The 27988-nt window shown below is 37.4% G+C and overlaps 2 protein-coding genes across 2 annotated transcripts in view; one reads left to right on the top strand and one right to left on the bottom strand.

Annotated features, from left to right (window-relative positions):
- LOC123317248 overlaps positions 1-27988 on the top strand; it is a 61890-nt gene that overhangs the window by 31349 nt on the left and 2553 nt on the right. The gene's annotated exons all lie outside the window — the stretch shown is intronic.
- Positions 374-25123, bottom strand: LOC123317247 (sodium/potassium-transporting ATPase subunit alpha-B-like). The gene is made up of 12 exons (XM_044903680.1): positions 24877-25123; positions 21086-21327; positions 20789-21027; positions 20532-20697; positions 16704-17107; positions 13396-13605; positions 12173-12476; positions 7015-7333; positions 6300-6439; positions 4791-5036; positions 901-1116; positions 374-826 (listed from the first exon to the last, which is right to left on the bottom strand). The coding sequence occupies exons 1-12, from the start codon at positions 25041-25043 to the stop codon at positions 408-410; spliced, it is 3072 nt and encodes a 1023-aa protein (XP_044759615.1). The 5' UTR covers positions 25044-25123; the 3' UTR covers positions 374-407.

The raw sequence follows: 27988 nt of genomic DNA, 5'->3' as shown, positions 1-27988 counted from the left end.
TATTACAAAGTATATTTCTGAATTTTCTCTGTATGGTAAGCATTTTTATACTATTTGAAACTCTGATGGTCCATCTGATTTGTGAATTTAGAATAAATATTCTAAAATCCTAATCTACATACCTGAGGTTAGGGATACTTTCATACTTTAATTTTATCTCTACTCTACAATGAACCGAAGGCAATAATACTTGAACTTTGAACTATTCTTTTAAGCCAGTATCCTTTTAATTTTTGTTTCTATATAAATTATTTCAAAAATTTATATATGTGCAAATCAACAAAAGAGTTCTTTTGTTGATTTGCAGTATCATTAATGAGTGAATAAATAAAAAACCAATAAATGAATGGATCTAGCAAGGAAAAAACAACAATCAATATCTATCTTCACTTTATTCAAAAAATATATCAGTAATAAGTTTCTCTATAAGCAAAACCATAGGGATACCTCCTGATTAGCCATTTTCTACACTCATCATAGCCGAAAATAATCAGCACGAATGGGATCGTGAGGATATAGGGCCAATAGTCAACTGGCTCAAACTGGAAGAAATCTCTGATGCCTGGGCAATACACAGCTAAGATCATGACCGACATAGCGAAACAAATGGAATAGTTCAAGGGTCTGTTCGACATCCCCTGCTGGAACAAAGAAAGCCTCCTGGTCTTGCATATCAACAGATCAGTAGTCTGGGTCATCACTATGGACACGAAGAAGCCAGCAACGCATTTTCTCTGCAGGTGCATGCGTTCTGGATAAGTCCATTCCTCGCCGTAAGAGTCTTGGAGGTCATTGATCGTCTCCGAGTCCCAGATAACTCGTATACCTAAACATAAGAAGATTATTGTTCCAAGTATAGACCCTTGAGGAACCCCCCCGAAGATTCAAACAGGGACTCGCCTACAAGTCGATCGAAAAAGAATCCGTGTTGGGCCATTATGAAGAAGTATACGATGAAGGCTCCCACGGACTGTATGAAACCTATCTGGCCATACGCCAGATAGATCAGTCTGGTGTTTATCAGGCGATCTGATACAGGGTCCCTGGGGCTCCTCTTCATGATGTCCGCTTCTGGTTTTTCGTAAGCAAGGCTGATGGCCGGCCAGAGATCCGTCCCTGTTGGGAAAATTTGTAACAATTCAATCATATCCAACTGATGAGCACAAGGTACCTCAGGAATGAGGTGCAGAGTAACCAAATTCTGATCAAACCTAGTTTTTTATGTGTTGATTATGTTGCTTCAGTGTCAGCCTTAGTTTCAAAAAAAGGGCTGCTGAAATGCATCGAATGCTTGTAAGTTGATGGTGACAATGATACAACTGATACATCACGTATACTCCATTCACTTTTATATTCATTTATATATTATATACATTTCACTCTGTATAGTGCGAAAATGTGGGGTAATGACGCTTATCACAACATTTTTGGATTTTAAATCAACGCTATGTTGCCCGTTCTACGTAAAAATTTCTGTTATTACGTATTTTATCACATTGTCGAATCTCTTCAGAAGATATGTGACGAACATAATTGAGGTTTATACAAACTGATTGAAGGCATACCAAATCCAGTTATTTGTATGGAAAATACAAGAGATCAGTATAATATCATAATATGCACTAGCTTGAGGAGAGTTAATGTTCGTTATCTTCTTTGGCTAAAGTTTGAATACGTTACATCAGTTGTAGATTTCCAAATATTAACCTGAATAAGAAATGTATATGATGCAGTGATTGGGAATGGGTATCTCTTGAAGGAATTAACAGATAAATACAAGAATGTTGAATTCTTCGACAAAAATCATCTTCAATCAGTTTAAGAAAAAAGAATTAAAGGAAATTTCAAGTCTAGAACAGCTTTGAACAAAAATTTCACATGAATAAACAATTAACAGGACAACTGGCGCATATTTGTGGCTGTTCATCTCAATACATTGATATAATAATAACAATTAGGTATTTATTGGCACCTTAAGACATTTACAATGTATAGGACAAGTCAAATGAAAAATAGAAAAATCAATTTTCGGGAACTAATTCTACGATGACTTTAATCGAAAATCCTGTAGTAAACTTTTCGCATTAATTCACTCAAATATAAAATTTTCAAATGCCACTACTTTTTTAGGTCCCCCAATAGAAGGAAATTCTTTGTCATCGTCTTCATTCACAATCTTTCTGATTGTGGAAATATTTAGCTGAAATATAAGTCGTTTAGATTCAGATGAAACATTATATGAATTCTCTTACATTGAATATGTTCGCTACCGTCTGACGTATTGTGGATTTCAGAATATCAGGGTATAACTATTTGAATGGACCTGAATTCTAAATAGCACTTCCTGAAACCCTGTCTTTTATTTCAATCACTTTCGGCATTTTCGTAATAAAAATTAGTTGTGGCAACAGCGTTACACATTAACGACATTTCATGAGTGCCAACCTTACTCCGTTCTAGTTACAAAAACTTGAAAAAATTATTTCATGGCCAACCGACAGCTAAATTAATGTGAATGGAGTATATATGGATTGCTTTTGACTTTTCAAGAATGGTGATTTCAGCGTTGAAGACAAACCTCAGCTTGAATAAATGTTGTATGCTTTCATTTGATGTAATGCTGGATTTTCATTAATTGTAGTTAGTTTGATTCTGACCATTCTTAACGTTTATCGGGATATCCTGTTTAGAGGGTTTTTCAAATCGAGAATTTTTTCTTATTCTCTCAACATCTAAGGTATATACTTTCAAAAAAAATGAAAATGCAGCTGTCCATAATGTCCTAACACATTCAAATTTCAGAATGATTTAAGAGGAAAATTCACTGGTGGCCATGTTGATGGTTGAGGCCTTAAAAAAGCATAACAAACCAATTTTATTCAAGTTTCTTTCCAAAACGCCCTGTATATTACACACAAATGAGATCCGCCACCATATATTCACCGTGAACAATCGGGGGTTGACCATAATCAATTAGGGGATAACCGTGAAGTCCATAGCTTCAATATTACCCATAACTAATAAACCATTTTCTTTATTAGTTTCTTTTTTTATTGGTTTCAGAACCTAGATCTGGAAACCGGCAATTAAAGCAGAATCTCAATTCTTTCTCGCCCTTTTTCGCACGGTCAAATTATTTTAAATGTCTTTCCGATAGAAAAAGGGGATTGGCTTCCAACTCCCCCACGCTGAAAATCAATTACAAGCCTGTCAAAACGGTAAAATTACGATAGAAGTTTGCCGGTCGAGAAGCGGGATAGTTCCTTTCTAAAACTCGCAAATTCGAACTGTAATTATTCCGCGTTTATGCCCGACAAAAGAAATTTATACCCGGTGCGCCATAAAATACAGTTCCGGCAAGTGTTTAATGTGGTATTTAGCTTCGTCGAGGTCAGCTTTAGGAAGTGAGTTTTTGAGTGTATAATTTCGTTCTGGATTTTCCTGTGATTATTCTGTGGACACAGAAGTATAAAAAATTTAGATGAGAGAAAGTGGACAAAATAAAGTTTCCCTAAATACGACTTCTTTCAGTTTCAATAATCTGTGGATGAATTGGAAAACTGGCGTAGTAGTCGGTGATTTTTTATACAAGGTGTTTTCTACTGAAGCTGTGGCAAAATTAAGGCTGTTATTACCTGTTTGAAAACATTAATATGGTGTCGAATATGCACCACTGAGATGTGAGGGATGTCAAAAATGGGTTTTCGTTGATTGAATTGAAAGGACTAGGGAGTTTCGGTAAAATTTTTAATAATATGTTGAGTTATTATAAAGAAAAAAAGTTCTATCGACTACTAGATAATTTAGTTCCGATTTTAGAGGTTACCGCCACTTTAAACCACCCTTACTTCACGAATCTGCAGCTAAATACATCATTCCCTGAAACCTGTTGAACATTTTTGTAATATTTTGGTATTTCTTATTCCGGTACATGAATATTTACATTTTTTTCCTGACTCTCTCATTTACATCAAAGGAAAGTTTCATGCCTCAAAAAGGGTGCATCGTATTTCTTATATTAATTATACAGGGTCAGTCTTTGACTCGACAAATATTTTAAGAGTAGATTCTTGAAACACTTTTTTTCCAAATCGGCTGAGTTTAAAAGGTACAGGCTGTTGAAAAATTATGAGAAATGTTATTTGTAGTTCTCTCCTACAAAGAGTTTCATCGAATGAAATGAATATCGGAATATAGTTTTTCATTTATTTGATTAATCTTTTTCGAACCCAAGATATCACGTCTTCCAGTTTTTTCATGATGACCATTACGTACCACAAAAATACCAAAAATTCGAAGAACCCAACTCTCTTGAAACTAAGTTGGAAGGTATATAATGAATATTTGAACGTTTGTAAAATAAAAGTACTCTTCGAGTGATTTGATCTTCATAAATTAAAAAGTGTGTGTGAAATTTGGCTGAATACAACTCTGTTTAAAAGATCCACAGATGTGCAGTGTCATAGATTTGGCTAGTTATTCTGAAGTTAATTTGGTTTTTCCAGGGGTAGCACAGCTCATTATAATAACTTGAAATGGCTATATCTTTTTATCAGGTCCGAATCAGAAAAAGTTGTATGGGAAAAAGTGTTTCTTCTGACCTCAAGAATCTACTGTTGAAATATTTGTACGAGTCAAAGACCTACCCTGTATTGTTTGGTAAAAATTGTTCCTATGTTTCTCTTTTTTTGTCTGTAGCTTATTTACCGAGGTTCTTAGAAATCGGTTTTATAATCTAATAATCATTTTCCAATAAGGAGGAATATATACTGAGAGAGAGCATAACTCACCGATGTCTATGAGCACTATTGCCATCACAGTCAAAGATTGCGGTAAGTTGAAGCCCACAAGTACTATGAAAGGCACAATTTCAGGCACGTTGGAAGTTAATACGTAGGCTATACTCTTCTTGAGGTTATCGAAAATCAAACGACCTTCTTCGATCCCAGTGACGATCGACGAAAAATTGTCGTCCAACAGAATCATATCGGCAGCGTTTTTTGCCACATCGGAACCAGCTATGCCCATAGCAATGCCTGCGGACAGAAGGAAAGATCCTCAAAAAATTCAGTAGTGCATATATGTCTGTAAGTCTCTTAGGCCCGTTTGCATCAATCCCCCTAACCTAACCTAACCTAACCTAACCTAACTTTATTGTCCTGTCAGTCAGTGTCAAGTAAACTATTATATTATTATCAAAGAGTGACAACTTTTTGTAACTGAATTAGCATTATTATTGATAATGAAATGGATTGTCAAATAAAAGGTACTTGACGTTATTAGAAAAACCACAGCAGTTCTGCAGCCAGTTTATGAGTTCAACAAATTATTTTAGGTTAGAATCCCGCCCTTAAATACCTAAGTGGTCATTACAGGAGCGCTTAAATTTAAGGCTAGCTTTAGCCATTTAAATGTCACTTTACAGTTGGTGCAACGTAATTTGAGTTAAGGGTTCATTTTAAGGGAGACACTAAGTGCGTTTGGTGCAAACGGGTCTAAGCAACTTCCATCCAAGCAGATCCATTGTAAGACCGTTTTTTAACTAGATTCTCCAGGTTTTTCGATGGCATCCACCGAAAAATTTAAGAGAATGATTCAGTATGAGAGCAAGTTTCAAAGTTTCAATTGTTAGCTTTTTTTTCTGTAAGAGCATTTTATTATAATAGTAAGACGTGAAAATGGTGATTTAATTACAAAATCCACAATTTTTTCATGCTATAAATGAATAAATGAACATCAAATGATTGATGAATCATAAACCTTCTCTCCTGTATGTACCCAACACAGCAATTCCGAGAAACTAACGATTCATAAGGTCAAAAAACAACAGTGGGGTATAATAAAAAGTCCGCGAAACTGATCTATAACCGTATAGACTTTTTGCTAATGTAATAGCTCGACATAACTCATCTCCTTGATCTCTCCATAGATAAAATTGGATTTAGCAGTCTCATTCATGGAGATTACGGTTTAAATAGGACAATCACACGGGTTTTAGCCGACAAAAGAGTTTGCGGCCAACGTGGATGCTAAAAGGGAATTATGTTTATCGAACGAATTTACATTCGATTCGTGTAAGCGAGGAATAATTCTTATTAATAGGGACCACACAAGGGATCAAACGTGTCGGTTAGAATCGCAAAAGAGACCAGTTTCACACGATCTTCAATCACTTATCCAGATATTTAAATGAGCCTGCATGGTATGTCATAAAACATGTGATTGGACTCTAGGACAAAGTTTTTATTGTATGTTATACGTCTTTCGAAGCAGATCGTCAGATTTATTTTATGATTTACCTATGTCAGCTTTCTTCAAGGCAGGTGAGTCATTTACGCCATCGCCTGTGACTGCCACAATGTTTTTTTGCCTCTGCAAGGCCTCCACTATCTTCAATTTCTGCTGTGGACTCGTCCTGGCAAATATGATCTCTTTGTATCTGGAAACGTACAGAAATATATTGTTTCAAAGGAGAAGTCAACGCTTCACCAGAACTGTAACATGCCAGAAATCTCCAACACTCGATACGCTTAAAAAGATCTTTGGAAGAGAATTCAGGGTTTACATCTATGATATGGAGCCGGTGCTTAGATGGTCCATACCACCAGGACGCTGTCCAAAATATTTATAATCGAAAGATGTGTGGAAAGGAACTATCAGAAATTCAAAATAGCGATACATTCTGACAGTCAGCCAACGGTCAATAAAATATAATAACTCTTCTGGTTGGAGATTGTAAAAAAGATTCTGGCAAAGATGCTGCTCTTGAAATTTCCCATTAGCTATTGGATGTTTTCGTAGGTGTTCCTCGCAACACAAAATTTTAAAAACTGAAAAAGGATGTAAAGCTCAATTTACGGCCACTTCTAGTTTCTTGTCTTCCTCAGGAATATCCTGAATGGTCTGGAAGCAATGTTTGTTGAGTTTGCTTAGCTATACCATAGATCCTCAAAGGTGCGACGCTCCCAACCTTGAACTGTTCAGATAATGTGAAAGTAAAGAACACATATTCACTTCATGAGAGTCATTTCCAGCTCCACCTCTGACATTTCTCTCAAGTCGCCTCCTGTCACCACGCAGGCGATGACCTGGTGCTTGGCTCTTCTGGATTGCCGACTGTCTATAGATTCGTCATCGCCCTTCAAGATGTCCGTGTGCACTATGCTGTCCTCGGAGATGATGCCGACCTTCTTGGCTATCGCCTCAGCTGTCACGGGATGATCTCCGGTTACCATTATCACTCTGATTCCGGCCTCTTTACACATCCTGACTGCTTCTGGTACAGTTGGTCTTGGTGGGTCCATCATGGATAAGAATCCGACGAATCTGTAACCTAATACCGATCAGTTATTTCCAGTTTGGCTTCCACCATTGAAGATTGAATTAATATGCATCAACATCAATCTATAGAAGATAGAGGTTGAACATATTATAAAGTTGAAGATCTGACGAGAATTCCTTTCAATTGAGGTGTATGTATGCAATACTTTCCACATAGAAATCTCGTTTCGAGATCAATATCAATATATACAGGGTGAGAATTTGAAAACTTGCCAGGCCAGGATGATTTCAGAGAAAATGCCGTAACAGGTTCTATTCGTAGGGGGACATATTGAGCAGAATTGTGAGCCGAAATCTCCTCAACCCTAGATGTAAGAGCTATTACCCCAAATTCTCAATAGGGAATAGGGGGTGAGCTATACCTCAATTGAAAGATCACTTGACCCTCTACATGAATACTATAGTTTGCAAATTTTTATTTAGTCCTTGAGTCCTTGAAGTATTTACAGGGGCTGACAATTTGAAAACTTGCCAGGCCAATTATGTCTCGACAAGGATATTTTAAGAGAAAATGCCGGAACAGTTCAATTTATATTCGGAGGGGGACATGTTTCTAGCAGAATTGTAAGCCAAAATCTCCTCAATCTAATCTAATAGGGAATAGAGGGTGAGCTATACCGCAATTGGAAGATCACTTGACCCTCTACATGAATACTATGGTCTTCAAATTTTTATTGATTCCTTGAAGTTGTTACGGGAGGTGACAATTTAAAAACTTGCCAGGCCAATTTTGTCTCGACAAGAATGATTTCAAAGAAAAAGCTGGAACAGGTTGATTTTTAAAGGGAAGGTGAGATATTTTGAGAAAAATTGTAAGCTGAAATCTCCTCAAACCTAGGTGTAGGGGCTATCATAGGGAATAGAATACTAGTATTATGTAGAGGGACATATTGTCTTCCAATTGAGGTTTAGCTCACCCTCTATTCCCTATTAGGAATTTAGGGGTGACAACCCCTACACCTAAGATTGAGGAGATTTTGGCTTACAATTCTGCTAGGAACATGTCCCCCTCCGAATAAAAATGGACCTGTTCCGGCATTTTCTCTGAAAACATCCTTGTCGAGACATAATTGGCCTGGCAAGTTTACAAATTGTCAGCCCCTGTTACTACTTTAAGGACTCAACAAAAATTTGAGAACTATAGTATTCATGTAGAAGGTCAAGTGATCTTTCAATTGAGGTATAGCTCACCCCCTTATCCCTATTGAGAATTTATGGGTGATAGCTCCTACACCTAGGATTGAGGAGATTTTGGCTTACAATTCTGCTAGGAACATGTCCCCCTCCGAATAAAAATTAACCTGTTCCGGCATTTTCTCTGAAAACATCCTTGTCGAGACATAATTGACCTGGCAAGTTTACAAATTGTCAGCCCCTGTTACTACTTTAAGGACTCAACAAAAATTTGCAAACTATAGTATTCATGTAGAAGGTCAAGTGATCTTTCAATTGAGGTATAGCTCATCTCCTAATCCCTATTGAGGATTTAGGGGTGATAGCTCCTACACCTAGGATTGAGGAGATTTTGGCTTACAATTCTGCTAGGAACATGTCCCCCTCCGAATAAAAATTGACCTGTTCCGGCATTTTCTCTGAAAACATCCTTGTCGAGACATACTTGGCCTGGCAAGTTTACAAATTGTCAGCCCCTGTTACTACTTTAAGGACTCAATAAAAATTTGCAAACTATAGTATTCATGTAGAAGGTCAAGTGATCTTTCAATTGAGGTATAGCTCAACCTCTAATCCCTATTGAGAATTTATGGGTGATAGCTCCTACACCTAGGATTGAGGAGATTTTGGCTTACAATTCTGCTAGGAACATGTCCCCCTCCGAATAAAAATTGACCTGTTTCGGCATTTTTTCTGAAAGCATCCTTGTCAAGACATAATTGGCCTGGCAAGTTTACAAATTGTCAGCCCCTGTTACTACTTTAAGGACTCAATAAAAATTTGCAAACTATAGTATTCATGTAGAAGGTCAAGTGATCTTTCAATTGAGGTATAGCTCAACCTCTAATCCCTATTGAGAATTTATGGGTGATAGCTCCTACACCTAGGATTGAGGAGATTTTGGCTTACAATTCTGCTAGGAACATGTCCCCCTCCGAATAAAAATTGACCTGTTTCGGCATTTTTTCTGAAAGCATCCTTGTCAAGACATAATTGGCCTGGCAAGTTTACAAATTGTCAGCCCCTGTTACTACTTTAAGGACTCAATAAAAATTTGCAAACTATAGTATTCATGTAGAAGGTCAAGTGATCTTTCAATTGAGGTATAGCTCACCCTCTAATCCCTATTGAGAATTTATGGGTGATAGCTCCTACACCTAGGATTGAGGAGATTTTGGCTTACAATTCTGCTAGGAACATGTCCCCCCCGAATAAAAATGGACCTGTTCCGGCATTTTCTCTGATTTTCCCTGTCGAGACATAATTGGCCTGGCAAGTTTTCAAATAAAAATAATAAATAAAAAAATATTATGGAATTATGCCCCTCTCTGATAACATAGATTTATGAACGTTCAAGAAGCTATGTGACGTCATAGCAATGCTGAAATAAATAGACTATACAATCTTTACATTCAAATGAACAGTGAACTTTGTGGTGAACTTCAAGTTTCTGGTTCCAAAATTAAATCTAACGAGTTTTAACTATTATTCTCCTAGTACTAGTACTTCGCCCTGTATATCAAAAGCTATTACATCCTATCCCACCTTAACCTACAAGGGAAATTTCATGAATTTTTTAGACAGTCGAGACATTTCGTCTCCACAATAATAGACCATAAATTTTCTATGCATCAAAGCCCTTCATCAGATAACGCGCAATCATTCCTATAAGTTAATTAATTCTCCATTGTCAAACATGGCCTGCGGTCCTGAGATAATCCCCGGGCCATTTAAACATAATGAAGGCCTCATATCTTGTCGGGGAAGACGATTTTTCGTCGAACAATGGCACGCTTACAGAGTGGCCAAGACGCATAACTTCACCCCAGGCCTGGGGTGGTTGAAGTGGCGACGTTTGTACAGGAAGGAAACCGTGAGGGAATGCCGCTAAACTGCTATTTCCAGGTCTTCATCGAGTGATTTACACGCGTCGACAGTAACGTTGAGTCTTACTCGATTTAAAAGGAGGGAAATGAGCTTGAGTAATTTCTTCCTTTGTCGCGGTTGCGATGCTATTTCTGGCATTTCGGGGATGGGATTAGATCTACAATACGAATTGAATAATCTCATTTTATCCAGCCTATCTTGTAGGGATTCCTGACGTTCTAGGGAAAGTTTATTTTGAGATAAATGTGTTCTTGGCACAAACTTTAATGGAACATTAAGTATCAAAGCTGATGTTATTCATATGATGGTTTAAGCAAATCTACTTCGATTTTCAATGATGAGATACCTCAACAGAAACCATAATAATCATAATAATAGAAATATGCGATGTGTTTCTGAATTATTTGTGACGGTTTAATTTTTTTCCAAATTTCGATTGATTACTTGCCAAACCCTAATAGTTGGGGAGCCCAAGAGGCAAATTAGGGAGTTACTCGAGCGTGTCAGATTAATATAAGGGGAGATACCTTGGACCCTGCTCTTCCAAAAATTAGACCTGTATATAGGAGAAATTGTCTAGGACAGCCTGTCAGAATAGTAAAAAAAACGATCATTGTCATACTCGAGGGTGCAAAAAAAGGCAGGTGTTTCTACATTTATGAGAGCGGTGGCTTTTTGGCTTTTTTCTTATTTTGAAGCTGATGATTCCAGAATAACGGAAAAAATATAATTTAATAGTTTCAGTAAGCCGAAACAACAAAAATTGGCCATAAAGGTCACTAAAATCAGTTTATTTTAATTATCTCCTCTCCTGGGCTTCAAATTGTTTTCGCATTCATTATAAAAGTTGTAGAGCATAACATTTTCTACAAATTTTGTAATAAGCAATTTTTTCTACGTTTGAACGTTTTTGAGGTATATGGCGATGAATGTACATTACACAGGGTTTCTACATTGACCTTGGCCTTTCGCATGTGAGGCTAAGCTCATCTCCCTGATCGCCCTCTAACTCTAAAACAGTTAAGAGTATGTAAAATTGCTTCAGACAAAAGTTGTATGGAATTTTATTATCTACAACTTTCATAATGAATATAGAAACGATTAAAAGTACAGAGAGGGAGATATTTCAATAAAATGCCTTGTTGTTATCTTCAGACTGTCAGACTAAGAAAACCCCCCTGATTAGTGTCAGATTAATGAGTCAATAGGTCTGCAACACCAAGATTAACCAACTGTATAAAAATCTGACACGCTCGAGTATGTACAAGTATCGATTTTTTTGCATTTTCACGTCCGAATTGTCAGTCCCTTGAAAAGTAGCTCCCTTTGGGTCCAATTAACATATCCTCTAAAAATCTGACACGCTCGAATATGTACACCCGACGACTCTTTTACATCTTTGGAAACCTGCACACGCTTTACCCACCGCTGAAAGTGCATACATCATAGAACCCTTTTTCTTTCTACCATCTAATCTTCAAAATGCACTAGGTTTCCACTACGCTCAAGTATATCCTGATTTAGCATCGTCGGCTCCCCAACTATAAGATTCATGTGCTCAATTCATCAAAACTGGTTGTTCTGTTCGTGTAAGTACCTAAAGTCTACTTTATCCACCATCTTATCGTCCTAAAACACACAAAACCGTTTAAACACCTCAATAATTGGCATGAACAAGAGGTGAGGAAGTGAACCCAACCAAGTGTATCCAGAAAATCAACCAGATTCACCACCAGCACCCACAGCAGCATCGCACACTCAAATTACTCACCTTCAACCGGAAAATTCTGCTTTTCAGCGTTGAAAACGTAATCTGCGCCGTAGGTTTCAGGTAGATGATAATCTGCAAAAGCCAGCACTCTCTCCCCCCTCCTTCCAAGGTTCAAGATGGCCTCCATCAGTTCGTCGGCAACGTCATCGTCGAGTTCGATGGTTCGGTCGTTCAGCAAGTACTTCTTGCACCTAATGATGATCCTTTCGGGGGCTCCTTTGATCACCAGGAGGTTCCTGCCACCGTCCAGCTTGTGTATGGATATTTGGAACTTATTGTTGGAGTTGAAGGGAATTTCCATTATCTGGAGAAACACAGGAAGAGTGTTTTGGTTGAAGGTGTCAGTGAGAAATGCTTTAGACGGAGTTCTAAAAACTAAAGAGAGTAGCAACGACAATAGGTACTTCATTTTGTTGAAAAAGGGCGATAGGGTTTGATCAAGCAAATCAACATCTCAGAGGATGATAGAAGTTGCAACAACTCCAAGGTATTGACCGCCATATTCACCATGGCAAGAACTGTAGCAATGGAATTCAAATAGACTTGTTGCAACTGTACAGATGAGTGTAAAGGCAGTTGCTAGTTAAGACACTCGGAAGAAGGCAAGAGTGGCAGAGGAAATTTCATCTGGAGAAGCCACCCATAACCCAAAAAGATCCTAAATTTAGTATAACCCTTTCAATCGAAAATTCTGGAAATGGGAAGATTGTTCGATTCAGTCAGGCGAGACAGTGCAGAAGAGCAAGATATTACATTGCTACAGATTTCCTGGAGTCCGTAAGGACCAAGTAGAAGACCTTAAAAGTCACCCGTACATCTGGCGAAGAGAATCTTGGTTGAATAATGGGATTTAGTTATCAAAGTTCGACATTTCTATGGATCCATTATACTGACATATCTCGCCTTTCAATTATAATGACCATTCGTGTATTTTGTGGTCCACTTAGCGGACAACAAGTTAGTATTGAGCTGCAACAATCAGCCGGCTGTGTTATTAGCAACTCCGAAATTTCCTTGAGCCTATAATGCTCGAGTCTCCGTCTTTTAATTGTGGGTATTTGGAAATTGTACTTCATAGCGGCTCTCTGAGCTGAGCGATATAAAAACCAGATGGACTCTCCCTGACAACGACGCAATTATGCACTCAAGAGATTTAGATAGCGCGTTCCTTATCAAACGTTCTCTCGATGTGAAGTGACACGACATGCAATTATTACGTATACCTTCGGCTTCAGTTCCCTCTTCTGGGCGACGTCCCCAATTAGGGCTTCGAGGAATTTCAAGATGGCAGATTCGCTGGCGTCACCTGCGACCGTCCTATTGTTGATTGGTATATTTTTGTCTTTGTCTATGAACGTCGCTCTGCTGCATAGCATTCCGACCTGGACCAGAGCCTGGAAAGCTTCGCTGTCTCTGTTGACCTCGTCCAGAGTCTGTGAACAGTGGATGTTCAGTGAAATGCTGGACCAATTCACATTGCGGGGTTACAATATTCATACAACTTGTTTCTTCAATAGTTAACGATTCCCATAGACGAATTTCTAGGAATAATGTATGGAACTAGTAGAAAATTAATAGCAATATCGACTCAAATGTAGCTACTGCTTCACAGAAGTTGAGTGTCAATTTTAAATTTTTAAGTACCACAATATCGGGTGGAAATTTATTTTTAGAGTTTTTAGTTCAAAAACGTTACTATGAAACTAGAATGGAACATATTTTTTATAGTTGGGGAGCCCATGAAGAAGATTTACTCGAGCGTATCAGATTAATATAAGGGTAGATACCTTGGACCCTGTAGAGTACGTCTACCGAAAATTAGACCTGTATATAGGGAGAATTGTCTGGGACAGCCTGTCAGAATAGTAAATAAAAACGATCATTGTACATTATGGAGCGTGTCAGATTAAAATATATGTGGTTAATTAAACGTTAAAAAGTATATATTCTCTTAATCTGACAATTTAAGCGTGACGAAAATGTGTGGGAAGGTGCCAAACTTGCAAAAAAAAGTGTACATTCTCTAGCGCTGTGGCTTTCTTCCTTAATTTATACTAATGATGCAAGAATAACGGAAAAAATATAATCTGACAGTTTCAGCAAGCCGAAACAATAAAAATTGGCCATTTAGGTCACAAAAATCAGTTTTTATGAAATTTATCCTCTCCTGGGCTTCAAATTGTCTTCGCATTCATAATAAAAGTTGTAGAACATAAGATTTTCTAAAAATTTTTCCCGAAGCAATTTTTTCTACGTTTGAACGTTTTTGAGATATAGGGCGATGAATGTAGATTAGACTGGGTTTCTACAATGACCTTGGCCTTCCGCATGTGCGGCTAAGCTCCTCGCCCTTATTATAACAAATCTGTCAATATTTAAGCACTATCGAAGGGTTCGAAGGAGTATTTACAATTCTTGTATTTATGAGGAGAGTAATTCAATATGATTTTATTAAAACACACTTGGTCAAATATCCAATATATTCAGTTGACGGAAAAGGAATTTCCACTATATCTACTCAGGAAGAAAATTTGAAGAACAGACTCGAATAGATTTATCTATTTCTGATTCATAATACATGCTCACATCACATTACGTATTTCCAACACAGTGCCTTTGATATATTGCTGTAGTTGCCATAAAACTCAGCTATATCCGTCCAGAATGTTCGTTCATCTGATTTGGTTCTGTCTCAAATTCAAACAACACCGAATTCTCAGCTGTGGTTCTTGATTGTCCTTACAGAAAACTGAACGACATGTTGAATAAATGAATGTTCTACACCCCTCCTCGAAACTAATACATTTTCACACACCAATAATCGCTTATAAATACAACATATTCGTAAGTCGTAAGAAAGTATTCAAATTATTTTCAAATATCAATTGACAATGCTCAGTCAAATTCTAAACAGCGCTACCTGCAGTGGGAAAAATGAAACTGATCCGATATCCCCGGCGAAAATTAAACAAAATCGAATCAGTGAGTACACCATAGTTTTAGACATCTTATCTTCAAAATCCACTAGGTCTCCACGACGCTCGAGTAAATCCCGATTTAGCATCGTCGGCTCCCCAACTATTAACGACATTTTGCCGTTCCTTCAGCGATAAATATTAGTAACGTTGTAACGTGGTTTCCTCGGAGAAACTTATATCGAGCGCCAGCTATTCTTTTCACTAGGAAGAATAGCAAACCTACCAGAGTAGCTGCTAGTCGGAGACAAGAGTTCGCTGTTATCTAGGGTGGTAGCGATAACGAAGTAGTCAAAATCAAATTATGTACCAGTTTATTCACACCTTCGGAAACTGATGATATATACAACGGAAATATGTGTAGGCATGAAATATGAGCGAATCGATCAGCAAACATACATTCGGGAAATTCGATCGGATCACGAGCACTTTACAGAGTTTATACCGGGTACAGTGAAAAATCAAAGTTTGTTCAATAAAATGCGCCAACCAGAACTGACGAAATGGACACTAAGGATGACCTCGCGAAGTGAAATGAGTTGCTATACGGTATCGGGATGTAATTAATTGTATTTCTCCAGAAATGAAAGAAACACAACCAGAGCGGATCTACTCGAGACTTTTATTCGCTACCCCAAGGGCTACGCTCCATGACTGATAGCGAAGAAAAGGTCTATTTTGAGCGCAACTATGGGATTTCACTGGCGACGAGCGGTACCTCTGATTCTATACCCCAAGGGCTTACGCACCATGACTGATAGAAAAGAAGAGATTTCTATTTCAAGACTTATGACGCGGGAACGCGAACAGGGGGGTTGACGGGACTTCCTCTTCACTACCCCAAGGGCTTACGCACCATGACTGATAGCGAAGGGAAAAGTCAGACTCGCGAAACAGGGTAAAGCACGATAAAAGATAACAGAAAGCGATACAGTACAGCAGTGTCAAAGAAGTAACCGGCGTATAGTAGGGGACCCACCTCCTTTATTCAAGGCACTCGCGGAAAAAAACGAAAAATAAATAATAATTTCTAAGAGCACTACCTTCGTAACACAAAATTTATTCTAAATTCGCTGATCGGCTCGTCGGGCACACAATCGCAGAGACAAGAGAAAAGAGATTAAAGAGCGTCAAGTGACAAAAGAGATTAAAGAGTAAAAGAGCCGTCGCGGGGGAAAATCTGCTTTTATAGGCAACTCCCCCCACACGTTAAAATTCTGAAAATTCCAGAATGCGACAACATCAGAAAAACGTCAAAACCTTCAACGGCATGCAAGGAAAACAACGTTAACCACAGACAAACGGTTTCTTACATTTACTCTGCCTATCGGAATGAATGTACTGAATATTTGAGAATTAAATATTTTCAAAGGCGGAAGTGTGAAATGAAAGGAATGCACTAAAATGAACTCCAATTTTCCCAGAAAACTGGGATTCATAACAACGTTTCTTGAACGTTTTTTCCACGTAACTGCACCTATTGAACCACCGAGAGTTGCTGAACTTCTCGGAAGACATCAAAATGCCCACGTTTTTCGAAGAACCCCCAATTTAACCTGCAAAACATCCCATTCCCGTCCGTCGAAGTACATATGGGAAACGGTCATCCTGTTCTGAGTCAAGGTGCCAGTCTTGTCCGAGCAGATGACGTTGCAAGCGCCCAGGGTCTCTATGGCCTCTAACTTCTTCACCAGGCAGTTCTTCGAAGCCATCCGCTTGGCCGTCAACGTCATGCAGGCCGTCAGGGTGACCGGAAGGCCTTCCGGCACGTTTGCTATGATCAGGGCTATGAAGAAGCTGAAGCTGACGAAGAAATTGTAGCCGAATTTCAGGCACAAGATGAAGAAGGTGAGACCTATCGCGATGGCCAGGACCGTGATTATCTTGATGAACCTCCGGATCTCCTTGTGTATCGGCGTTTCCTCTTTCTTCAGCGCCGTTGTGAGACCGGCAATATGACCTGCGAGGTGAAAATGTCAGATTAGGCCGTTGGTGAGAGATAAGGCCACAATCCCACGTTGAATCGAACAACGCGAGCTATTATATCCTTGTTTCTTCACACCGAACCAAACAATACAAGTACAGGACGACAAAATTTGCTACAAAATGTTTCTGGTGTTCGAAATAAACTAAATAAAGTCTATTACTCGATATTTTACTGGAAAAATCCACGAAAATGGAAAGAATTGTCTATTACTACTGTATAGGTATCCCAAATTGCTTGATTTTGGCTGTTTCTGGTACTGCTGGGCTGGAAATCTAAAAAATATCAAAATTTGGTAATATCTTCAAGACAAATGAAGATTTAGGCTGAACATACCTGAACCTGCCAAAATCAAGTAAATTGGCAATATTGGCATACCCTGTATCCAAAAAATAAGGTGAGTTTTTCACAGAACCAATGCGGAGAATGTGAAGTCATGCCACTTTGATAAATGGTTGGCATAACGATCTACGATACAGTAGTGTCTTTGTCTATATACGAGGATGTATTGATATCTAGTTAGCCTAGACTACTCCCATGCATAAAAAAAATAATGCTTTACCATAGCAACGAACAATAACTCATTAGAAGTGTCCGTGTGAAGTTTGAGGTCAAAGAATTAAACCAGAGTTGCGCAATGAATTAAAAGAAAGAAGAAGTCCACCGAAATTGTGAAAATCGAAAAATTGGAGTATCGAGCCATCATCAAGTACCTGTATTTGGAAGGGTTAAGAGGTAAGCAGATTTACGAAGATAAGCTTAATACCCTTGGTGATCAATGTCCTTCGTATGCGACCGTAAAAAATTGGATTGCAAGCTTCAAAAGAGGTAAATTTTCCATTGAAGATGATGACCGATCGGGAAGGCCAGTTTCTGTGTCAGTCCCCGAAAATATCTATGCAGTTCATGACATGATTTTATCAGACCGTCGAATTGGGCTGAAACGGATATCTGAAGCACTGAATACTTCATACGAACGCGTTCATCATATAGTTCACGTCAATTTGGACATGAAGAAACTCCTGCAAAATTGATCCCCAAATGTTTGAATGTTGACCAAAAGCGTGCAAGGGTAGAAGCATCGCGTAAACCGAATTGTTACTATGGATGATACTTGGGTACATTTCTAAGATCCAGAAACAAAGCAAAAATCGATGGAATGGCGATACTCTGGTTCTCCAAGACCTAAGAAGTTTCGTGTCCAAAAATGGAAAAATGCTGGAAAAGTTCTTGCTTCAGTTTTTTGGGATTGCCATGGAGTAATCATGATTGATTTTTTGGATAGTAGAACAATAACCGGAGATTACTATTCGACATTACTGACCACTGTACGGGAAAAAATTGAAGATGAAAGAGGCAGAAAGCTATCCAAAGGTGTTTTGTTTTTGCAGAACAACGCCCCTGCACACAAATCTCATGTTGCCATGCAAAAAATTCGTGATTTAGGGTTTGAATTACTAGAACACCCCCTTATTCACCAGATTTGGCTCTATCCGACTATCATCTCTTTCCTCAACTGAAAACAATTTTCTTCCAACGAGGAGGTAATAAAAGCTTTGGAGGTCTGGTTTGCAGAGCAAGAAAAAACATTTTTTTCTGATCGAACCAATATTGAGCCAAATCGCCTTAGTTACCATGTGTCATAACACACTCATATTTCCCTAGGGAAATATGGAATGTCAGTTCATATTTCCCTAGGGAAATATGAAACGTCAAATCATATTTCTTTCAAAACGTCAAATCATATTTTATTTCTTTATTCAGTAACAAAATGGAAACTGCAATTGTTGAAATTTCCACTGAAAGTTTTTCCACCAGATACAAAGGAAGAAGAAATATCTTGTTCATAATTATTCGTCGACGAGACTACAGTTTTCTTGAGAACATTCCGTGCAGCAGCAGTCTCGGACGATTCTCCCAAAAGGGTCTTCAAAGACTGTGATGCTGCAGATGGCTCTCCCTCCACACCTGCTATCATCTTCGCTACCTTATTTTTGTGCAGCATACTGTCAGCCAGATAGCCTTCTGCAACAGACGAACTTTTCCAACCACCATGAGTGTTGTCATTGAGGCTCCCGCATCGGCAACCAAAGTCGCGGATGTTCGTCTTCCACAATGGCCTGTATACATTTTCGGATTATCTAATCCCAACCATTCAGCAACCTTACTCGGAATTTTTCCGAAGGTATTTTTGCCGACAGGCTGAAGAGTACACTTCTTATCTCTATAAGCTACGAAGAACCTAAGAACGCCTTGCGGACGCAACGCCGAATACTCCCGCACCAAACGAGCAGCACCCAGATCTTCTTCATCAATTATAGTGAATATTCTGTTTATATCATTCTTAGTTTTTGAAACTTTAATTATGATACCGACCCACGATCTTCGATATCTGAAGATAGCATATTCACCAGCTCTTGTGTTCTGCAGGCGCCAAAGATTTCCATTATTAAAACAACTTTCAAAATTGTGAATGTAAAAATCTTATCAACAGAGGAAATCAAAATGAAACTTTTACCTTATACATCAAAAAAACGTCATTAGGAGCTTCACTCAAGAATGTCTTGAGCTGCTCCCGGGACAACACTGCTGATTTTTTAGGAACGTATCCTTTATTTTTGTTCTTAACAAATGCTTCGACTTCATCGAATAATTTGACATCAGTTTTTTCCTTCAAATGTAGCATTGATCTTAACATCGATAGTTTCGGCCATAACGTGTTTGGTGAATATTTCTGCGACTGGGGATCGAATGAATTAATCATACATCAATAATAACAAGAATCAGAGCAACATACCAAATCTTGGAAAATATTATCGCTCACACCGTCCACCAAATTTTTTCTTTTCCACTCCTGAAAGCAATCGTACTCTCTACTGTAGGCAGCTTGAGATTTGGCCGGAACCAAATATTCATGGGCTTTTGCCGATTGAGTTTCGACGTAGTTCGACATTATTTCAATAATTTTATTTCTGACAAGACGTCAAAATGAAACCAGTCAACCATGATATTCAGAAACATGGCCCATAGCAACGTAAAAAATTTAATTATTACAAAAATATACAATCTAACAATGATTTCCCCATAACAGATTATTTCAATCAGAAAAAAACTATTGATTACACCACGGGAAATATACTGTTCATATTTCCCTAGTTATAATAATAGCTATTTTTTGAAAGGTCTAGAGACGTTGCAGGTTCGCTGTAATGAATGTATCCAATAAAAAGGAGAATATGTTTGGTTTTATAGTAGGCTAAGAATTTTTCAATATATCCTCGTATCAGTCAATATTGCTAAGTTGTTCTTTTTTTCATCAAACTAGGAAATGGGAGCTATTTTCGTTACTCTAGTTTCAATAAACTTGTGATTTTGTCTTGCGTGTGGTAATTTTAGTTACCGATGAGTGTATCATCGCCGCAAGATACAACAATTCCTCTTCCTCTTCCCTCAACGATATTGGTGCTGTAAAAGGCCAAATTTGCTGTTTCCAAAGGATTCTCGCTAGTGCACTTTGGGTATTTAGGCTGAGGATCAGATTCACCAGTTATAGGACTGTTATCTACCTGTGAAATAATCGACATGGAACACATTAATCACTCTTCAAATAGAGTCTACCCTGATTTTGTTTCAACCGATCACTCATATCGTTATTACCTTCAGAGAAGCCGAATCTATCACCCTTATATCAGCTGGCACAGTACCACCGGCTTGCACTTCAACCAAATCGCCAACAACCACTTCTTCACTGGGTATCGTATACTCCACCCCATCTCTAATCACTATGGCGTAGCTAGGGATCATCTTTTTGAAGCTGTCCATTATCTTCTCGCTGCTGGATTCTTGATAAAACCCGAATATACCGCTGAAAGTTACCACAACAACAAGTACGCAACCTGTACACAGGAAGAACGTTGATGAAGATGCTGAAATATACTCTACGACCACCTTTACCTAGGTAGAGATGATCGTAGCTTTCCTCGCTAGTGGGATCATTGAGGTAGGACAATGTGAATCCAAGTAATGACAGCAATGCGCCAACCCAGAGCAGTGCCGCGAAGCCACCAAACATGAATCCAAGAAAGATCCACCATCTAGATTTCGTTTCGGAAGCTACAAGGCAATTGGGTCCGTTTATTTTCAGTAAATTGTCAGCTTTTGTTCGTGTGAGGCCTGTTTCTAGATTGGTACCAAGCCTGAAATCAAGAACTTTGGAAATAGGGAACCTGCCTTGGAAATAATTCAGTTTGTACTCAGAATCAGTACACGATAACTACACAGTTCTCATATCTCTCATGCACAACTGTTCTATCAGCATCTATCTAGAAAAAAGTATATTTCACCCATGAAACTTATTTTCAACCATCGGCCATTCTCGATTATATGAAGTCCTATATTTCCATCGTCAATTTTTCATCATCGATCTGCCTAGGTCTACCTAGATCTGCCTATGAGGTCAACATTTCTAACCTCAATCTTCCATCTCCTATAAATACCTTCACTTCCTGCACTGCCTATTAGAATCTATTGACCCAACACATCTCAACACCATCAATGATAATAATTCAAGGAATCCGGCAAATTCATACAATTAAATGCAACGAAAAAATCACAAACTACTGGTCGTTAAAGTAAAAAACGATGTCCGTGTTCTCACTTTGGTCATACGCATTTTGATGCCATATTACCGTGGTCCATATTTATGTCATTAAAGGCTCGTTAAGGTGATTACTGGCATGGCAGAAAATGACAATTAATTTGTGCTCCAGATTTCTACCCTTGGTATCATGCGATGCAGCTGAGAAGATTCTGAGGAATAATTCATGTATTGCTTTTTGGATGCATTACTCTGCTTTCTAACAAACTGTTTCCAGGTGGTGAAAGCTCATAGTTTTTGTGAAAAAAAATTGAGTAGGAAATGAGAAAAGTTTGCACAGGTTGTAGCCACTAGTTCAAATCATCAATTACATCGAAATAACGCTGATTCTACTTTCTCTAAACAATTCTCTTAACAATCCAAGCTTTCAAACAAAATAGATGTGTGACGATAAATGAAACAATTTCTTCCTATGAAACTCTTCATTCTTTTCTAAAAAAATAAGAATATCACCTAAACATACTCTAGTATCTGATCAAACCCAAAATCTTGAAGCGATTATTCCTTAAATAAATTGATGATGGAAGTTCAGTGATCCCTGCGCAGCATATACAGAGTGAGTCTTTGACTCATATTCTAGCAGTAGATTCTTGAAGTCAAAAGAAACACTCGCCTGTACCATTTTTTCCGATTCGGCCCTGATAAAAAAATATAGCAATTTTAAATTTCCATAATGAGCTGCGTCATCCCTGGAAAAACAAAATTACCTTCAGAATAACTAGCTGAATCTGTGACACTAGCTAGACATCTGTGGATCTTTTAAACAGAGTTGCATTCGGTCAAAGTACCCAATTTTTCGAATTTCGCAGATATTCTTTATTTTTGATCATCAAATTACTCGAAAACGGTGCATTATACGAGAAAATATGAGGAGTAGTTTTATTTTACAAAACATTCCGATATTCATTAGATATCGACCAACTCAGTTTCAAAAGATGGGTTCTTTGAATTTTTGGTATTTTTATGGAACGTACTGGTCATAATGAAAAAACTGGAAGACGTGGGTGATATCTTGTGTTCGAAAAATATTTATCAAATGAATGAAAAAGTGTATTTTAAAATATATTTCATTCGGTAAAACCGTTCGTAAGACAGAGCTAAAAATAACATTTTTTTATGGTTTTTCAACAGCCTGTATCTTTTAAACTGGGCTGATTCGGAAAAAAACAGTAGAGGAAAAATGTGTTTCTTTTGACCTCGATAATATACTGTTAAAGACTCCACGAATTAATCCTTGAGTAAATAAAGTAACTTCAAGAAAGCCGAGGGTACTGATTTTTTTTTGTTCGATCAAAGATATTGAGGAATGAAACAAACAAAATTATTTTTAGAAGTTTTTAATTTACTCGTAAAACTAGAGTTGTACATTTTGTCCCAGGATTAATAAGAATAAATTTGGATATTGGTTCAGAACCTCAAAATAAGACTAAAAGTTCCCATGGAACTTTTATGGAATTACTGTTATCATTATGATTCCAACTTTTCGTCTTATTTTGAGGTCTTGAACCTATACACAAATTGATTCCAATTATTCCTGGGACACCCTGTATGCCAAAATGATGCTTTTCTGTGCCTGTACTGAACTATAACCACAGTTTTTTTCCTTTTGAAAGTCTTGCTTCAACATTATGGAATAGGTTCTAGGTGGTTGGCATCTGAGGATGTTTTTGTCGTGTTTGATGAATGGTGCTTTCAGCTCGTGTCACAATACGATATTAGCTCGCATTTCATCACATAAAACGCAGACATTCGCGTGACTGACCACTCCATGTGTAGAAAATTGTATTTTCCTTCACGGCCGTACATACATACAGCAACCCTCATGAATTTATTTATGACGCCTTATGATAGTTGGTTATTATGAAATTTGCCACGTATAGCGTATGTTTTAAAACATAATTCATGCTCCGCCGACTGCTGTAGGTACGCTGAGCTTAAAAATTCTTGTGGAATACGTGGTGCATCTGAATGAGATCCATTTGAAAACATCGAGGAATACGAACATGAAGGAGTTTTTTCTTGTAGGTACACATGGTTGTCCATTGGAGTATAATGAATAACATTTTTCCTAGAATCTGGTTGTCTGTGGAGTTTATTTTAATCTTGAAACTTCTCCTCATTGAAGAGAATCAAGATAACTGATACGTGGTAATATTTTACTTCGACAAAAAAAGTATAACCTGCTAATTCAATCTGATTACAAAGACATGTGGTAAAAAAAATTCTATCGGAAAATTATATAATATTTATTTATAATATAAAGTATAACGTTATGGTCACAAAAGTGGAATCTGTTTTGGCCTAGTTCTTCTGCTTTTTGAGATACACATCGAATTTGGGACGAATTTTGCACAAAATTTAATAGAATTATACCATATTAGGTCCGGAGAAAAAACCTGATGACTAGGCGTATTCTTTCGTTCCTTTTTAAAAGCTTGAACAGAAATTTCAAGGAGTTTCAAAGTACTTTTCTCTGTAATTCTTATAGTTTATCGAAAAACTTTCATGGCAGTTTTTTTTCGCTGCAGTATTTTATAACGCCAAAACGTTAATTGTGCTAAATTATGGTGAGGTAAAAGTTTTTTGATGGTGCTCAATTCCACAGGTTCATTATTGGAAATAATCATCTAACTAAAGGCGCACAAGGAAGAGATTAAATAGGTACTAAATGGATTATGTGAATAATAAACTGGCGAAAAAATGAAAATTACAATCGAAAGCAAATTGAAAATTGCGCTTGCAAGTATAGAACTAATCGGAATTGTTGTGCAAGGTGTGTGAAATGGTATACCATAAAGTATTACTGGTAGATGTCATATAACATACCACCCATAATATCCATCGGACTGAGAAGTTTTGAGGTATCAAACTATCTCTGCAGACTACATAAAACCTCCAGAGGATTTATATTTAATGGTTTCTCGACAACAATAACAGTTACTATTGAAAAATTGTATCTTTTCCTGAGATTTTAATATCTCAATTATCCGAGGAATTATAGATCAATATTTCAATGAGATCTGAGTCCTCAATGACAATTTTCCTGTGGAGAACCAGAAGGGCTCGTATTTGAAAGAATAGTATTTACCTCTGCAATAATTCTTGAATAGGAATTTCATGTGCATCTGTACATATCTCTTTCCTAAAGTCTTCCAACTCCTGCTGCGTCCTGTGAACCACCAGGGGTTTTACATAGCTCACCCCTGTTGTACTAACCGAGGTGGCAGAAACAACACTCTGTCCGCGGGACCTCATCCTTCAACCTGAATATATTCAATTCACCAAAACATAAAAACAAATTCAGTGTCAATTTTCACAATTACTGACACTGTCTCATTTTGTCAAGCATCGAAGCATATTTTTCAATTTCGATAAGCTATTGGCATAAGGAACAAAATTCACCACAGCCTGAAAATGAATATTCCTAATCTGAATTATTCTTCAAGAATTCTATTTGCTACATTTGAAAATCTCGAAAAATAATGCTGTGTTTTCACTCAGAATAGTTATTTTTTGACATCCTCATAGTTCATTCAACTAAATTTCACTCTTGGTTTATTTTTATAATGACAATGAGTGATTTCTTTATCGCACCATTATTAACTCAAGTAATTACTTTGTTTTCACCTTAGAGACAATGAATTTCCATCTATTCTTCAAATTTTTCTCATTCATGAAGAAGTGTGAAGTTTCTTCACACAAAAAACACTTTGATATAAGCATGGTACAAACATTCTAACTCTTATTCTGCCTTTAACTCATTCCAATCTTATATACCAACACCAACTTCAAATCGACTTATTCTTCATTGTAATGTTGAAGCCTACGACTGTCGTATATTTTTTTGTATCACGAAGTCCAGATTGTCCAGCCTAACGTATCTGATCATTCTTCTTAGTCCAGATTATCCATTTTCTCCAGATCCCCTCAGCGAACGCTGCATCTTTCAATTTGCCCGAACAAAAGTATCTCTAGGATGTATCTTATGATACGATTACGTTCTACATAATGGCCTACACTGGCCTACAGATATTTCAATTTGAACTCAGAGAATGGTAGTAATTTTAGGCCTCATATGAAGTTATAAACTTGGACTATTATTTGTGAGAGCCGATACATTAAATATGCATGTAGTAAGTTGGGCATGTGTGTGTACAAGTCACTCATTGACCTATGGTAATTCCTCCATGCCTCCAGGCTTCCATTCCTGGCTTATGGTCAAATACCATCAAGGTACTTCCCACTTTCGTTATGCGATTGTTTGAAGCAGAGTTGAATATTATACAGTAATAAAATGAATTGCTTATTATTGCGATGGTGTTCGGTTTCTTAAGTTCTTGATAGGTAGTCAAGGGTATTATTGCAGGTTTGCATTTGCGTATTGATGATCTTTCAACGAACTTTCAGCGATAGGTAGTATATAAAATATTATGTCCACGAGCTATTGGTTCAGTGATTCAAATTATGGATCATAAATGAATATTCTTCGACTCTCAAATAAGATTTTATATGTAGTAAGGAGTAACTATTCGATATATTTACGCTTCAGCAGGTAATAATTATAACTGTTCTTCTATTCGAAGGAGATGGTCATCAAAGTTTTTCCTTAAACGAAACATACGCGGAAATATAAATATAAGTGTTTGGATAGTAATTTGTTGGTTACTTCTCTGATTATTCCTTTGGGATGAGGGTTTATACAAGATAGAGGATTTCAAACTTCATACTGTGATTTATTGTAGATGAACAAATATTTGGTGCAGGTGCAGCAAGGAGGAGTAGCATATTCTTGATAAGATCCAGATACTTCTTAGATTTCGCAATGTTGAAGTTCGCAAGGGACTTCTTGGAGTGTTCGTGCTACTCCTTCAGAGAACCTTTAATTCTCTTTCGATTTTTTCCTTCTCCTGAAACTCTTTCTTGTAGATATATTTGAAAGGAGTTTGTGCTCCTTTCCTAGAAAGTGTATTGGCCTCTTCTTTCTTTGATTTGAAATAGATCTGGTTATTCTCACCCAATTCGTTGAGCTTCCTTTGGCACTGCCATATCATCTTTGAAGATGAGACCAATAAAGTAATATTTTGGTGCTTTGCTACCTCACAGCTATCAATGGAACAGATACAGGGATATCTGAGAGACCTTGTGCATTGTTTTTTGGATAAGAGTATTTTGAGCTAACTTTCCATGAAACAACTCCTAAAGTCTCCTATTTGGAATCGTCTCATGTTTATTCATGGCCCAACCGTCTTAACCACACTGTAAATATTTGCTTCTTCCTCCTATCGACGACCAAGGCAAGCCTAATAACAATTTCACGAAAACGTTCTTCTACACAGTATTTTACGTTCATAACTTATTCATATCGGACAATTAAGTCGCGTTTGAAGTATATTCCCGAACGAATTTCCCACGTCTAAGTATAAACAGGCTCTAAAATAAAGAATCTCTGTTGCGCACATTATTCATATTAACATAATTCTAACAAATCCAAGAGGAGTACCGCTATATATGACCTCAGGTGTGTCAATGAATGTCTCGTTCATAAAGACAGCTTATAGGCAATAAAGGGCATGCCATAAATGGTCACAAACTGTTTTCATCATCATGTGCATGGGATTCACGGATTGGTTGTGGCAATAATATTCTCGAAAATGCGAGTCCAATAGATATAACAGTTATTTCCCATCAATGAAAGAAAATTTAATTAGGAAACCAAACCTACCTATAACACGAAAATATGTGAAATAGGTAGTTTTTATTTCTCGACTTAGTACGTGATTTATAATATATTTTTTCCATTCAGAACCTTCGTTTACGGTTCTAATATTTGACTATCCATTTCTTGTATAAATTTCCTTTGAGAAAAGATCTCAAGAACATCCTATAGAAATACCTTTTCCCTCAGACAACCTCAAATATTTGTTACGCATATTACCGCTTCTCGGAGTTGAAACCAAAGGTAAATATTATCTTATGCAGTATTGAAGGAGACAAAAACTACCTCCATTCAACCTGAGGTGACTTAGAGGATCCAGTTGAAAAGAATTTATTTGTACAACATACAGAACCATTTTTATTCTCACTTACCGCAAACTGGTTTGCTCTTCAAGTAATGGGTATTGTTAGCTTGCCTTTGAATGAATAATTCGTACTTACCAAGTGTGAAACATTCATAGCACAGATAGCTTTTCGTATTTGAC

The sequence above is a fragment of the Coccinella septempunctata genome, chromosome 7 (genome assembly GCF_907165205.1).
Source record: "Coccinella septempunctata chromosome 7, icCocSept1.1, whole genome shotgun sequence".
NCBI lineage: Eukaryota > Metazoa > Arthropoda > Insecta > Coleoptera > Coccinellidae > Coccinella > Coccinella septempunctata.
The sequence above is the reverse complement of the archived record's forward strand: the minus strand, read 5'-3'. Positions and strand labels throughout refer to the sequence as shown.

Coding starts and splice junctions, on each gene's coding strand:
- LOC123317247 (XM_044903680.1), bottom strand. CDS start 25,043: ATGAGGTCCCGCGGACAGAGTGTTGTTTCTGCCACCTCGGTTAGTACA. Junction 21,328..24,876: donor ATTCAAGAATTATTGCAGAG/GTAAATACTATT, acceptor TCTTGATTTCAG/GCTTGGTACCAATCTAGAAA. Junction 20,698..20,788: donor TAGATTCGGCTTCTCTGAAG/GTAATAACGATA, acceptor ATTATTTCACAG/GTAGATAACAGTCCTATAAC.